Here is a 14,964-nt window from a genome sequence, read left to right on the forward strand (position 1 = left end):
ATCCAACTCAAATAATGTTCCATTCCAGCAATGCCAAAAGAGAAAATACCGATCCTGTTTCGACCTGTTTTCCTTCACGTTCAAGATGTTGGCCAGTGGCCAAATATTCCGCGAATATCCCAGACACATGACAATACTCTCATGCTTCGTCAAACCCGAAATCCTCCGCTTCGTTGACTCCTGCTTGAGTTTCAGCATCCGCTTCTGCATCGTCTTCTTCTGTTATGTCATCTTCTTCATTCTCTTCTGAGAGCTCAGAATTTACTCTATCACTAACATCGCCGTCATATTCTTCAACCACTCCCAGAACTTCGAATCCGTCATCCACGCTGGACCTTCTTGATCTCGACTTATTGCATTCATCGACTATTACCTGGCGCATTACCAACTCTGCTTCGGTAGATTTTGCCTGTGCATTTGAACATCTGCCCCAGAAAAGTATACCAGTCTGGGTGTAGTCCTTGTCTGAGCCACAACAATTCCCATAGCTCATGGGGAACAAAGCGACAAGAATCTTTTCAGCTTCGGCATGTTTGCCCCGGTAAAATAAGACTCGAGCTAGCCATAAAATAGCTTGAAACGATGTACCAAAAGGTTGTTCTGGAGGAATTATGAATGCTGATTGAAGAATATTCTCTGCGTCATTGAATGAGCATATATGCATAATAATATTGAGAAGTTGTAAATTGACTTTTAAAAAACTTAATGCCGCTAGGTAACCTTTTTCTCCACAAACTGCCATCCCCTTCCTGCTGCCTCAAATTGGACATACAATTTGTCGGCTTCTGCCGCCATTTCGTCCATGAACCAAAGGTCTTTAAAAGATGCTTCAGGATCCCTAAAAGCAATTCCATGAAACATCAAAGGTAAAATGGATGTTTTGTAGTCCTGGCCGTTAACTTCAAGTGTCGCTCGGGTCATGATTATCGCCCCGATGAAAAACACGATGACTCCAAATGATGCTGTTGCTAGATATGAGATCCATTGCCATTGGATCCGTATGCAAGTCGTGTTTCGGTACGATGTTCCGTTCCAGAAGCTATCTCCTATTCCACCTTCGCTTGAATCAATAGGATTACTTCTTGCAAAGGTTGTCATACCCTTGACCAATCCGTCAAACGCTCGCTGAACGTCGGCAAATTCCAGTACCCCTCGATTCCATATGGCCTGCCATTGTATTTCTCCGTAGAGAAAATATCCAGCTGGTGAAACCAGCGTAGATACATCTGTGTTGATAAAGGCATCGTTATAAAGCAGTGCGCTCATCGCGCCTAACTGTTGCTCGTCGATCATATAAAGACATTCCGGGCGTACGATTGAATCGTTCACAACTATGTAGGAATTATTTTGTCTGTAGTAAGACACGTTGTAAGCCAGCCATTGAGTATCCGGGCCGATGTGAAACCCGGCATGATGTAAAGCGTTTCGTTCCGTCGTATTGGTGCATGATACGTCGACAGAGCCCATGAACTTGTTGTCGTTCTCATCACCAGATGACCAGACCTCGGAGGTATCCAAAATTTCCTCTTTGAGAGTGCCTATCTCTACCTGTCCAGTGTAACTGATAACGCAAGGGTTTATTTCGCACACCGCAGCACCATAGGTCCGGCAACGCCATGGGGTAGTGGAGTTGTCTTTACATTGTGTGAGCTGAGACGCCATGATTTGTACTGAAGCAACCGGAGAAACTGAAGGTATATTTTCGGCTACCAATTTGAGGACGCCTGAGTTGCCACCGACATACTGTGAACCTGTGTTGACTGAGAGAGTAATGTTTGCGGCCTTCCAATACCAAGTAGATTCGTTGGTTTTCACCACTTGGTCAGAAACGTCTTTACACTTCGAACAGAAGCCGGAAGAGTGGTATGGGTTTGGATAGGTGCAGTTTCCTGTTGGGCAATCGAATGCCACAGGTGGGATCAGACTTTCATTGAGCATTCCTATCATCATTGGGCCCATAGCACCGCCGTTGAGGGTATGCACGTTCGCAGGATCGGGATCCAAAAGATTGGCGTGATGCGCGGTCGCAATTGTGCTTCTGACAGAAGGGTCGACTACGGTACAGTCCTCAAGTTGGACCAATGCTTGTCTAAACGTTTGGTTAGCGCAAGCTATACAAATGTGAAGAACTTTTTTCCTACCCGAAAGGATCGACTAGAGTAAGAATAATCGTGAGAATCGCCCCCAGGACTGGTACCAATCGCCTACAAAGCCATGAATCAGCGAACGTCACAAACTAGGCGATAAAATCTTTATACCTTCCATTTCGATGCGTCCACAAGAGGCCAAGGGATCCAACCACTCCTCGCGAGGCACTATCATATTGTTGTAAATCCCAAAGAGGGCGAGGTTTTCTATACCAAACCCACTTCAGCTGACCAATGCCTATGAAAGTGTCAACACATCGCCGTTGTCATCAGTGTTTATGGAGCCGTACCATTAGACACTATCAGTGCCAAAGAAATCTTGATCAAGAGCGTACATATTGCCACAAAGGTATTGATGGTGATCATAAGAGGCCAAGACGACAGTACTTTTCCTTGATATGGACGCAGCCCCAAGATGAGCCCAAGGAACACGCCGATAGCAAATATGCAGGATAGTAGCTCAGGCCACCATCTGCTGAACGTGGACAAACTGTGTGCTTTGATCGATTTCTTCTCATTCGTCGCCCGCACCTTTTCCCGCTCTGATTCTGGTTCTGAGAGTCGTGATGCATGGATCTCCGCCTGCTTTTCGTGTTCTCGGATGAGCGAAGAGGAACTAGATGGCTGATGGGAAATCTGGTCGAAGTCGTGTGACGACATTTTGGGAAAGATTTGCCAAACAACACTTGATGATTTGGTGCGTTTCTCGTCCTAACATTACTGTATGCGCATTTAAAGCTTAAAACATTGTTAAACATAAATGAAGAGCAACCTTGGTTTCAAGTTCCGACATCTTTTGGTCACCTGATGGTTGCGCCCTATCAGTATTCTTCTTACCTATTAATAGCATTCGGGCCAATTCTATGCAAGTTCCGATCAGCAACAATAGCGCCAGGTCGCTCGCTGACATTAACTGACATCGAAATACTACAGTAACATCCTTACGCTCTATGTCTCAAAGGATAGTTTTAGATAAAGTGTTCTCGAAAACAGTCACATTGCAAACTACACTGGCTTGAGTCAATACGCGCAAGAGATTATGAACCTCCTGGTTCTGTTGGTTTCTGTTGAAATAAGACTTAGTTTCGAAAACCACTTGGGCTGGGTAATTTAATTTGCCGCAACCACCGGTATTACAATAGGTTTAGCACTCCTGTAGGATTCAACATTTTACTCAAGTGCTCTCTGCGGGGGCAGGCGAAAATGCCGAAATGCCGAAATGGTTGCCTGTTACATCACCTGTGAATGGGAGAAGCAATAGGAAACTAATCAATAAAGGATAACTACTGATAACTAACAGAACGTAAGTATAATCGAAGTTGCAAAAGAAGGCACGGTGGCTCTCATCGTTTGCTGGATTAGTCCAAAACTATTCAAGCCTGAGAGCTACAAAAGATTGCATGAAGCTTCTCAGGGTCTTTGTCTGTTCATCAACATTCAGTGAGAGTCTGTTGCTAGATAGGTAGGAAATGGTCCAGCCCCGCACCTACACACAGTGATTACTCTGTATGGAGTACAGGATTTTTACGTGCTGACCATCCTACCTACAGATGGCGTGGCCGACATAGACCCCAGTTCGAAAATGCAACGGCAATTGCTGCATGGGTGGTTCTGTAATGCTGCATGCAGAGCCTCAACTGTTATGGAGCAGCTAAGACCACGAGTTCAATGCGCACTTTTGGATGGATATATACCACAAGATTGAGCAGATGAACTAAACATTCGTGATGCAACTAGACTCGGATTTTTAAGCCCTACAACTGCTCAGATGTAAACGAAAGAAGAGCTCGAGCTTGTCGTGGCTTTTGCCGGGGAGAGTCTAAAAACAACATGCATGCGGGAACTCAATGTGTCTCTTACTTCTGATGCTTACCAACAGGGATAATGGGAGATAGGCTCCATATCGACAGACGATCACAAATCGTATATACTCCTGGACGTATGTCTGATTCCCATTTTATTTGAATTTAGGGTAGGCTGTCATGACGGAGAAGTGGAGCAAAGAAATGGCAATGAAGGTTCACTAGGGCAAATCCATTGCCAGGACGGGGTCAATGGAATAACTGGGAACATGATTAAGCATCTTTATCTGTTTGTAGTCGTATAGCAAGACAGAACGTTTTGTCAATTCCTTACGGTTAGTAGCCGTGCCATGATATTGTGAAGAAGGGAGCAACTGGCCTAGAGGCACCAGCAAGTAATCCCAGTTTCCCCAATGGGCCGAGCCGTTGTTATTAAGACCATGCTATAACTCCGCAAACACCTGACGACTCTGAAGACGGAGGATATAGTCCGCGGAAATGAATCCAAACTTGCTCCACCCAAAGCATGCGTACATCGAGTGGTTTACATTGTTCGATACGTGTACAAATATCCACAAACATGCAGGGCTGTGTACGCGAGGAGCTGCTACTAGCACCACTAGTCTTGATGTTCGCCACGATCTATTTCCAATGGTTGTGGCGTTCTAGGCTCCTTAGTGCCTTGCTGGCTCAACCTCTACCTATCATGATCCAGTTACTCGAACCACGGTGTCATGGGCCTAGACTGTAAAGAATAGCGAAAATAATAACAGCAGTTGGGCATTAAAGGAAACGCCGGTTGAAAGTAAACAAAACCATAGATTTCTCAAAGTAGCTGCATATTTACATGGGCCGTAGACGGCTTTGACTGAAGGTTTAACGATGCAAGTTTCAGCTGACCATATTTGCCCGAGGTGTTACCCGTCAATCAAATTCGGTGATTGTTCTGGAATCAGTGATTCTGCATCTCGGTCTTCTTGATGCAAATTGTTTGTCCGGGGAGGTAAATCGCCAAGGTCAGCCAAGAGTTATATTATCGACATTTATACCCGGCACTATAAAGTGCCGGTCCGGCTTTAAAAGAAAAGCTCCCGGGAGACTTGACCCTTCTAATGATGGGCGCAATTGTCAAAGAAAGAAGATTGCCCCTCTGGCGCTACCCGCATTTTACACCACACAGACGAAATTTCTCGTGGGGCAGGATCTAGAGTCAATAGCTTCACCTGAAGAAGACGCTAACAGCTCTTTCAGCTGCTCCAAAAACTCGGCTATTGGCGTAAGCACCGCAATAGTTTGGCGGTCGATTTCCCAATTCTGAGTGAGGCTGAGCTGGACCTGCATTAATCAGACAACCTAGATTCAGCAGCCAGGGGTGAACCATGGAGCGGCGGTTAGCATGATGAAGCTATCTATGGGGTTAATGGGAAGAGTGAGAGAGAGGGAGGCAAAATCATAACAATGGCGATGGCTATGGATCTAATTAGACTCATGAAGTAAATAAATAAATAGTTTTGCGTGTACACGTATACTATCTGATCCTTTCGGTCCTTGATCTCCTCTGGAATCTGGTTCAACGTAGTAGCTTTCCATATTCGTCAAGATGGTCAAGATCAACTCCGTCGTTTCCCTCCTGGCCTTGAGCTCCAATGCTTTTGCATTCGGCCACCAGCCCAATCGTCATCCCATCCCCATTGTCGAGGAGTTTGTGACCTGTACCACTGAGCTGGGACGCCAGGTCAACCGCCATGTCCCGACGCACTGGAACTACAAGACGAGGACCGTGACTTGGACCGAGAAGTTCACGACAACTCCTCACCCAACCGTGACGCCGACCAAGACCAAGATGAAGACTATTACTTCCTTCGTCAGGACGGTGACCACGGAGCCTGCCGAGACTGATATCGCCACCATCACATCCACCGGTGAGAATAATAAACGATTCGTTGTCTAAGGGTCGAAAATACTGATTGACGGTAAAAAGGCACCGCTTTCTTCACTACGACAAACACCGTGACCGAGACCGATACTGAGACTGACACGACCACCGTCACCACCACTCCTACCACTACCATTCCTGCTCCTGCAGACTTCACCCCCATCTCCCAGGAGCCCGGCTTCGTCCCCAGGATCAAGGGCCGTTCCGCCAACAGCCTGTTCGATCGCAGCAACACTCTCCAGTGCAAGGGCGGCCGAGGTGGCCCATCATTCTACCCTCCCCTTCATCCTCAGTTCGTCTCTTGCACCAAGATCATCGAGCCCATCGTCATCAAGCGAGTCACCGTCACTGCCAAGGCTTGCACCAGGACTGCCCGTCCCGTCACCAAGACCGCCACGACTACCGTCTTGAAGACTTTCACTCATACCGAGTGGCCTTGTGAGGTTACCAGCACGGTTACCGCCACTGCAACCACCACCATCACCTCATTGGTTGACTCGACCACCACAACTACCACCACTTCTACCTGTAAGCTGATTCTCATTAACACGTCTACATACCCCAACCAGCCACAGACATGATCAGGCAAAACTAACATCTTCACCAGCTACCGAATCAACTGTTGCTCCCCAGCAGACTCTCCAAGCAGTGTGCGGCCCCGCCAACATCATCAGCACCGCTAACGGCGGCGAGAGCATCAGCAGCGTCAGCACCTCCCAACCGGGTGACTTCGTCCCTGTCAGTGGTGCCACGACCCCATACAGCTGCTGCCTGGCCTGCTTCAACAGCGCCACACCCTGCCGAGGCTCTATTTCTTTCAACGGCGGCTCATGCTTCCTTGTCGTCGGAACGGACGGTATTTGCCACGCAAACCAGTTCTCTGGCATCGATTCGTATGAAACTCAACAAGGAGTCACTGCAGCGAGCGTTAGCAATGGCCCCTGTGGTATGTTGGCTAATGGCGGTAGCGCCAACTTAGGTTGATAGATGAATGACGCTGGTGGTTATAATGGAAGTATCAGTTGCTACGAGCACATTACTAGACGAGCAGGCGAAAGACAACCTAGATAGGGACGTCTTTCGTATTACATCTATTTCGATTATAGAGTACATATTTTAATGACCATATTAGATTTGTATAGCGGTGCATAGTCATGGAGTTTAATGCCTTTTATATGAGTTAATTAGTTTCACCATGAGAGAATACAGACTTGGCTCACTACGTGTGCGTGATAGTGATGTTCTATAATGAATGTTTTGTGTTAGGCAGACTAGCTGAACGAAGTGAAAATATGCCATTCGATTGACATGATTAAAACTATATGTGTTGTGAAAAAGTTATGACCGATCACCAGTCCAATGTCTCGAATCAATGAATAGCTTGCTGAACCCTTGGATAGACCCTGACCATCTCTTGATATAGCTCGGGGTGGTCTCTTATCATGACCTGGGGATCCCAGCCCGCGGCAACAAAGATGGTGTCAATACCACTGCCAAGAGGGGTCGTGAAGACGTGCCCGATCTGGAAGCCAATCAAGAACGCGTAGGCCATAACAACGGCAGTGAAGCCTCCATTGCTATTATATGGGGGGTCGGTCTCGAGGAGGTACAAATAGGCAAAGAGGGCGCACGCATAGCCGATGAAGATGGCGCCGAAAGAGAGAACCGGACCGACAAGACAGTCCTACTGTGTGTTAGCGATGGCTGACTGACGGGATGCGATTGTATGACTTACGTTGACTAGAGCATCAATGCCGCGATCCTTAATCATTCTCCAGGTGTCCTTGGCTGACGCAATGTAGGCTTTGCCATAGAGGGCAATGTGACAAAATGCGTATCGATTGACAAAGCGCACAGCCCATTCGATGATGGCTAATATGCAGCTCAGGATGCAGAAAATAGCATAGGCAGCCCAGCCGCCAACACCACCCTCGTTAGCACCCTGAGATCGAGCAACACTGCACAATTGCTTCAGAAACTGGATAAAGGCTACTATGAGACTGCCAAAGCAGATGGAGCCAAAGCTGTAGGTGAGCGCTCTTTTGGCAGCACCGCGTGTCGCTTTCTTGGGAAAGTTATGAGGAGAGAAATACCAAGATCCATAAACACCAGCGATGATGGTATGGATGGTACTCTTTAACCATTCGGAGATCCAGAACATGGCGAATGTCACATAGACGACCAGGCCAATCACCTTTCCATGGCTACAGTTGTTTCCCGAGACAGAGCATCGTGGGTTGTCGGGCGAGGGTTCGTAAGAGACGTAAATTGCGACAAGCGTAACCGAAAACCAAGCAGCCAATGCTGTCGCGAAGAGACCTCCGATGAGACTGACAAGGTAGACATGGCCGTATTTCTTACTTACGTCAATACTCGTCTTGAGCATTAGGGCTGAGAAGGGAATCCGGCCAATCCAGGTCCAGAAAGCGAATATGAGGAAGACTGCAAAGATGAGGAACACTATGCCCGCAGACCAGTATCCCCTAATCAAATAGTATATGGCTGTACCGAGTGCCCATGCAAGATTGAGGATGCCAGTGATCCAGATGAATGCTTTAGGGAAGAGGCGCGCCAGCCAGACGTATCCGTACGAAAAGACGAAGGCGATGACCAAACAAAAGGCGAACAGTATAATGGTATTGCTATTCAACGAGAAACTGTTGATATCATCGTAGATGCCGTGGCCATCGAAGCCCTTTGTGTAGCCGTGAATCGCGAGACCTGAGATGGCCACATATCCTGCGAAAGCAAGGATGAACTGTGACACAAGTACTCCAGTTAGCCGACACGACATGTTTAGAGGACGCGATTTAGTGAAAGAAAACGTACAAGAAGTCCCGCCCACCAATCATTGTACTTTGGCTTTTCAAGCTTGAAGGCGTCGTTGAACGAGTATTTCTCGTCGTGGACTTGTGGAGGATTGAAGCTGTAAGGCGGAGGCGGTCCATACGGATGATCTTGGTAGCCGTTGACAGGCTGCTGGTTGCCGTTGTATGCTGGATTGTAGGCGGCGGTATTGTTGTTGTTATTGTTGTATCCCTGGTTCTGATATTGATTCTGGCCTTGATCCTGGTACTGCGGATGTTGCTGCTGTTGCTGCTGTTGCTGCTGGGGATCGCCCTGCAGGTACTTGTCCGCCTCACCCATTGTGGCGCATCAAATTGGACTTTTGCTGCTGATGGCGGCGAGAGTAAAAGCTGGCCTGTATCTGTACAGTCGCAGAGCCTCAATGGTAATAAAACAGGGAGAGGTGAAGAAGGGAGGAGACCAAGACGGCACAGAGCGTAGAAGGGAGTGATCCATTCTTGAGCTGCAAACAGCTGTAGGTTCCCGCTGTAAGTGCATGAGGTCATGGCGCCACAGAGGCTCGGTTAGTGGCTTCCGATCGTGAAGCGAGTGGCCGCCATTCGCTGGATTACAGCGCCTCGGGGGATCTCCATCCACTGCACGATCGGGGCCATTTCAGCACTAACAGCAATGTGGCGATCGCACGTTCGCATAATCGGCACTCTCTTATCTTGGCTATCGATTAAAGCACGTGTTTGAGGGCGCATCTCCTGCTTTTTCTCGAAAGTTTAATCTTCCAGGAGGACAGTGCATGTGATTTGCTCTCCAGAGTTTCAAGATTCTATTTTCTTTACATGTACTTTATACAGACACACGTACGGAGTACTGTGAGGCTTAAATGCCATGAAGATGTTCCAGACTCAACACGTTGCTTCGTGCCTTACCAGCGCCTCTGATCAATGGCTAACCCGTCATCACTTTATACATGTATTCATTCAGAAGATGCCACGCTTTCCCACGACAAAACTGGCTTAATCACCTGAAGGCCAACGATTAGTCATTTCAACAACACTGGGAACACTTCCAGCCCCGTAGAGCTATGCATAACCTAGAATAAGAACATCAATCTTACCTTTCCAGTCTTCAGATCCTCCAAAGCTTGATCCAATTGTTCGGCTGGATAGACTTTGGACAGTTTGTCCACAGGAAATTTGCCCTGCTTGTACAACTCAACAAGCCGCGGAATCATCTGTTACCAAGAAGCGTCAGTTAGAGTTGCTTACATGTACCCAGGTTGACATTTCATACCTCGTGAGGATTTGAAGATCCTTCAATAACGCCTACAATCTTCTTGCAGGAGGTCAACACGTCCAGTCCGTTGATCTTGAGATCGGCGTCTGGCGGTAGCGCGCCAACAAGAGCCAATGTTCCCCCATGGGCCAGCGCTTTCACTGATGCTTCTGCGAGAATGGCTATTCCTGTTGCCTCGACTATCATGTCAACTCCGTCCGGGAAGATACTTCGGATGCCCTCGTTGATGTCCTGGAATGCGCTAGAGTTGATGGTATGAGTGGCTCCAAGGCTAGTCGCCATTTGAAGCTTTTCATCAACAATATCGACAGCTATAATCTGCGCGACTCCAAGCGCTCGAGCCGCCATCAAAGCAGCAAATCCCACAGCGCCCATACCAACGACTGCAATCGTGTCGGATTGCTTCGGTTGCAATGCATTAAATACCGTTCCTGCTCCAGTCAGATAGCCGCATGATAACGATGGCAAGCAGGAGAGGTTGTCTTCAAGACACAACCCGGCTTTCACCACAGAGCTCTCTGGAACTATCATCAACTTGCTCAAAGATGACTGTCCAAAAAATTGCGCAAATACCGGCGTTCCATCTGGAAGAGAGGCTGGCGAGTTCATTCCAAGACCAACCCGGCCGGTTTTGATGAAGTTGACCTCTGTCATACGGGTACAACTTCCAAGCTTCCCCTCTCGGCAATATCGACATTGTTGGCATGCATGGAACGATAGGATGACGATGTCACCAGGGAGTATACTTCGATTAGAAACACCCAATCCAATTTTGCGCACCACTCCAACACCTTCGTGGCCTAGAATGGCAGGATAGCCACCAACGGGCATGCCACCATGTTGAACCACGATATCCTAACGAAAATGAGTATACAGACGCGCGAAGATGGGCGGCAATACGGACCGTATGGCATAGGCCGGTATACAAGATCTCCACAAGAACCTCATGGCTCTGTATTTCGTCTAGTAAAATATCTTGGAGAACAAACGGAGCGCCTTTCTTCTCAACAACGTAAGCCTTTGTCGGAATGCTCTTGAGGTCGTGCATATTGAGTCAAATGTAAAAAAAAACCGATATTGATTGGTCGGTTCAACTCTAAGACTGCACGGCATTCCGAAACTTAAAAATTCAAGATGGCTTTATAAGAACATATTATATGTGCTCTCAATAACGTATTAACTCATGATAACTCAAACAGGAGATCATTCACGTTACCCCGACATCTTCCACTGATATCATGAGACTAAACGGCAGTTCGAGTCGGGTGTTGCGTCAACAAGGACCGGCTAAAGACGTCGGATACGATCTTGGGGTAACAGGGGTTTCACATGCGATTAAAGGCTGTCAAACGCGTTATCCTCCACTTATGCGCTCTTAATTTGCAAACTAAAAATCGTTTCGTGAATTAGCTGAGTGACCTAACTCTTTTGATGTACATGCATGTAGATAGTTTGGGTTCTGAGGTAGGCTTTCGTAGTGATTGTCGAATTAACTCAACTGCGTACATCTTTCAGTGGCATATTGCGGACCGCCTACGGACCGAGCCAAATATTGGATCTAAGAAGGAAAACCGGCAGATATCTCGTGCTGAGATATACCTACACAGTTCAATTAAATATGAACTAGGTGTGCTGCGTATTAACCTCTGGTATGTACCTCTGAATAGCTATCTCTGGTCTATGACGCTAGATCTCGTGCAAACCATCACACCAGGCGAAGACAACTAGAAGATTGGCTAAAAATGTCATTATCGATTTGATCCTCGAGCTTGCTATTCCAAAGTTGTAGATTATGCCGAGGAACTGGGCGCAACTATAAAAGAATCCGCCGACACACACCCATCTGTTGCTATAAGTCCGATACCTCCCGATGCATACTGATTATCGGCAATCTGTAATTCCACATTACCGACACGAACTCGGATCAAATCATTACAAGCCGTTAGAATCACTTTGTACTTTTGATCCAGGTCCCACGGAAACGCCTCGCTTGCGAGTTCAATTCTCTGTGCGTCCAGCGCCTTGACCAAGGTAATTCTTTTGTCTTCAGTGAAGAATACCGCGTAGTAGCGATTAAGGCCTTGAACTCTTATGGCTACACCAGCTGGAGCACCGAATTTGATCATGAAGTTGGGTACCGTGACGCTGTAGTTATCCCACTCTCGTGTACCATATGTAATAATGCCCTCACCCTGTCCTTGGGCAATGATGAATGATGATGTGCTGAAGTTATCGGCACCATTGACCCAGGCCCGGCGCCAAAATTCGCATGGCTCTTGTAGGGGTTTACGAACTACCATGTTCGGCACACCTGTCCAGGAGAGGCTATCAAGCCAAACGGTACCTCTATAGGTAGTTGCTGTGCTGGGACTTAGGGCAATACCGATTTTCTGAATAGGCTGGCTATCAATTTCGTCCGGGATCGTCCAGTCCAATAAGGATTCTTCTCCTGGTTTCAGTGTAGCGGAGGGTCCATCTACTGTAACCAATTCGTCATTCCGACTGTATACTTTCAGCCTCAACTCAACGACTACCTGGCCATCCCCCTCGCTGCTGGCTCTTATTTTGGCTGTAACTGTCTGCCCAGGATACACCAGTGGTGATGCCATCAACTCATATGTCTTCATGTATAAAACCTCTTTGGGGGTAAAGGTCTGAGTAAGGATTTCAAGCTGGTCTTGTCCCTGGTCAAAGTTTTCCACATCGATGGCTAGTCCGGGACCATGCTGGTCGTCAACTCTTTGCTGCAGCGTAGCCGAGATGCTCTGCTGAGCACCAGACGGTCGTGAAAGTTGAAAGCCTTGGGTACTTCCTGGGAGGCTAAAATGGAATTGCGCACCACCTTTAGGAGGCTCAAGTGTTTTATAACCAGCCAGACGTCGGCCAATGTTTGCGATATCGTATGAGATTCGGACAGCATTGTTGATAGAATACCCACCATCCGCGCTTGAGATGAGAGCACGATCTGCCAAAGGGCCTCGCCAGTCATACGGTCCCTGGAATGCAGAGAGTCCGAGCATCGTGGCTACAAGACAGCCCACGTTACCAGAGTTGCAATCCGTGTCCCAGCCGCAAGTATTGATAATGTGCATGGCCTCGTCGAAATCGGTACTGGCGTAGAGTACAGCCATTACCATAATGGCATGATTAGGGATGACGTGACATACTCCATGGAACTTGTCATACCCATGTGAATCCTCTATACGCTGGCGAGTCTTCATCCAGTCTCCATCTTCTGCGACCCAATCTCGAACTTTGCCTATCACACGGGCAATGAGAGAATCTCTAGGAATGACAGAGAGGCCAATATCTAGAAGGTGATTGATATCCTTCGAGACAAAGGCTTCTGCTTCCATTGCAGCCCACAGTTGGGCCGCATATACAGACTCCCCGTCATGGCTCACTGAACCGGCGGCGCGCGCAAGTTTGGCTGCTAGTTGAGGATTGCCAGGAGCAACCAAAGCCCAACCATCGATGAAGATTTGTGCACCTATCTGTTCGGCGACGGTTTTGCCGTTTGTTTTAATAGAGCCGCTAAGTGGTGCAGGTATTCCTCGCTTCAAGTTCAAAAAGGCTGTGTGTTCTGTTGACATGCCTCGGCCTCCCCACCAGAATATTGTTCGATGTTCAATAACATTGTTCAGCCATGTTTTGCCAATGTCTTCTGATGAGATTTCGGGAGAGTAGTCATGTTCCTCTAGTGCCCTGACGAACTGAAATGTGCCCGAGACGTCGTCGTCAGTAACAACAAGAGGATCGCCGACTTTTTCATGAACATAACCCCGAATGTGGCCAAGTTCTTCAATTATCCTCTGGTGAGTCCAGCCTTCGAAGGGCCGTCCAACATATACACCGATGAGTTTACCGAGTACTCCAGCATAAACTCTCTCTAGGTAATCTTCTGGTATGTTCGACATGATAAGTGTAGCTCTCAAATGCAACGCTTTGGAGAGATTTCAGTTCATCAACATCTGTAGCGTAAAATAATACGCCTAAACTCCTTACTGCAACGGTCTTCCTCTCACACTTATGGCTTCAATAAACGCGAATAGAATGCACTAATTGCGAGAGCAAGCCGGGATCGGAGACCGGAGATCATCTTTGTCTCGGGGCCGTCATCTCAAGAGCATGGCAGCGCCTTCTCCGCATTTAATGCGTGAGGCTTCCCCGCAGACCCAATCTCCATGATTAATCCCGGGAGAGGAGGGGCGCCGAACTGCATCCAATGAGGTGATGGGCCGAAGCTTGTATTACCCAATTACCCCAGACTCGTCGTATTCTGATGTGTCGTAGTCTAATACAGCAAGAAATTAGATACAATGCTTCAAGAGATTTCATTTGTCATAAGAGTCTCATGTTAATATCGCTTTGGCTGCTGGTATTTGAATGTTGTAAACATCCGACAGCCTTAGATACTCTTTGCTAGACTTTTGGTTTGTGATGCTTCTTGACAAAGGCGCTCTCTTGGTGGATTGTCGCATCAAGCCGGCTTCTTGTGAAACTGCTACATCAGACAAAATAGTAACTACTGTTCGTATTTTAACCCCTCAGCTGCTTGATCGGCACGCCATTATGCAAACGTGGATTAGATTACATATCGATTAATTGACGAGAAAGCAGACTTTAGCCGAACTATGGTTCGATAGTCGTGTTCACGGTTTTCTTATCCCCACGGACATCGATCATGCAGCTCTTTCAAATACTAACTCGAACTTTATGACCCCCAACCTAGCTGCCGAAGTCATTACCGGCTTGCAGTTGTTCACTTGTATCAAGTCCGACGGCGTGATCTCCGCTTTCATCAACGAACTGATGTGACGGTGGCATTTAAACGCGTGGGAGTTGATACATCTGCTCAGTGGGTATTCAGATACAAGATAATATCGATGTGGTACCGTAACTGGGTCAATTCAATGTATTTCTGGGTATAAAATCACTGAGTAGATGAAGTGGTGGATTGAAGTTGCGATTACGCGTATCT

At 47.4% G+C, this 14,964-nt stretch overlaps 5 protein-coding genes across 5 annotated transcripts; 1 reads left to right on the plus strand and 4 right to left on the minus strand.

Moving 5' to 3' along the window:
- Positions 1 to 139: 139 nt before the first annotated feature.
- Positions 140 to 2,807, minus strand: T069G_05683 (uncharacterized protein; the record flags this gene model as incomplete). Its single annotated transcript, XM_056172893.1, has 5 exons — positions 140 to 425; positions 773 to 2,089; positions 2,142 to 2,204; positions 2,259 to 2,385; positions 2,438 to 2,807. 5 exons carry the CDS (start codon positions 2,805 to 2,807, stop codon positions 140 to 142), a joined length of 2,163 nt encoding a protein of 720 aa, XP_056029751.1.
- A 2,742-nt stretch (positions 2,808 to 5,549) lies between these two features.
- Positions 5,550 to 6,869, plus strand: T069G_05684 (uncharacterized protein; the record flags this gene model as incomplete). Its single annotated transcript, XM_056172894.1, has 3 exons — positions 5,550 to 5,871; positions 5,931 to 6,413; positions 6,493 to 6,869. The coding sequence occupies 3 exons, from the start codon at positions 5,550 to 5,552 to the stop codon at positions 6,867 to 6,869; spliced, it is 1,182 nt and encodes a 393-aa protein (XP_056029752.1).
- Positions 6,870 to 7,254: 385 nt separating this feature from the next.
- Positions 7,255 to 9,032, minus strand: T069G_05685 (plasma-membrane choline transporter domain-containing protein; the record flags this gene model as incomplete). Its single annotated transcript, XM_056172895.1, has 4 exons — positions 7,255 to 7,569; positions 7,621 to 8,643; positions 8,715 to 8,881; positions 8,948 to 9,032. 4 exons carry the CDS (start codon positions 9,030 to 9,032, stop codon positions 7,255 to 7,257), a joined length of 1,590 nt encoding a protein of 529 aa, XP_056029753.1.
- Positions 9,033 to 9,663: 631 nt separating this feature from the next.
- On the minus strand, positions 9,664 to 11,031 carry T069G_05686 (zinc-binding dehydrogenase domain-containing protein; the record flags this gene model as incomplete). The annotated part of the gene is made up of 5 exons (XM_056172896.1): positions 9,664 to 9,711; positions 9,805 to 9,921; positions 9,981 to 10,567; positions 10,640 to 10,838; positions 10,888 to 11,031. 5 exons carry the CDS (start codon positions 11,029 to 11,031, stop codon positions 9,664 to 9,666), a joined length of 1,095 nt encoding a protein of 364 aa, XP_056029754.1.
- Positions 11,032 to 11,773: 742 nt separating this feature from the next.
- T069G_05687 (ADP-ribosylglycohydrolase domain-containing protein) lies at positions 11,774 to 13,339 on the minus strand (the record flags this gene model as incomplete). Its single annotated transcript, XM_056172897.1, has 1 exon — positions 11,774 to 13,339. The coding sequence occupies one exon, from the start codon at positions 13,337 to 13,339 to the stop codon at positions 11,774 to 11,776; it is 1,566 nt and encodes a 521-aa protein (XP_056029755.1).
- Positions 13,340 to 14,964: the final 1,625 nt, after the last annotated feature.

The sequence above is a fragment of the Trichoderma breve genome, chromosome 3 (assembly GCF_028502605.1).
Source record: "Trichoderma breve strain T069 chromosome 3, whole genome shotgun sequence".
Taxonomy (NCBI): domain Eukaryota; kingdom Fungi; phylum Ascomycota; class Sordariomycetes; order Hypocreales; family Hypocreaceae; genus Trichoderma; species Trichoderma breve.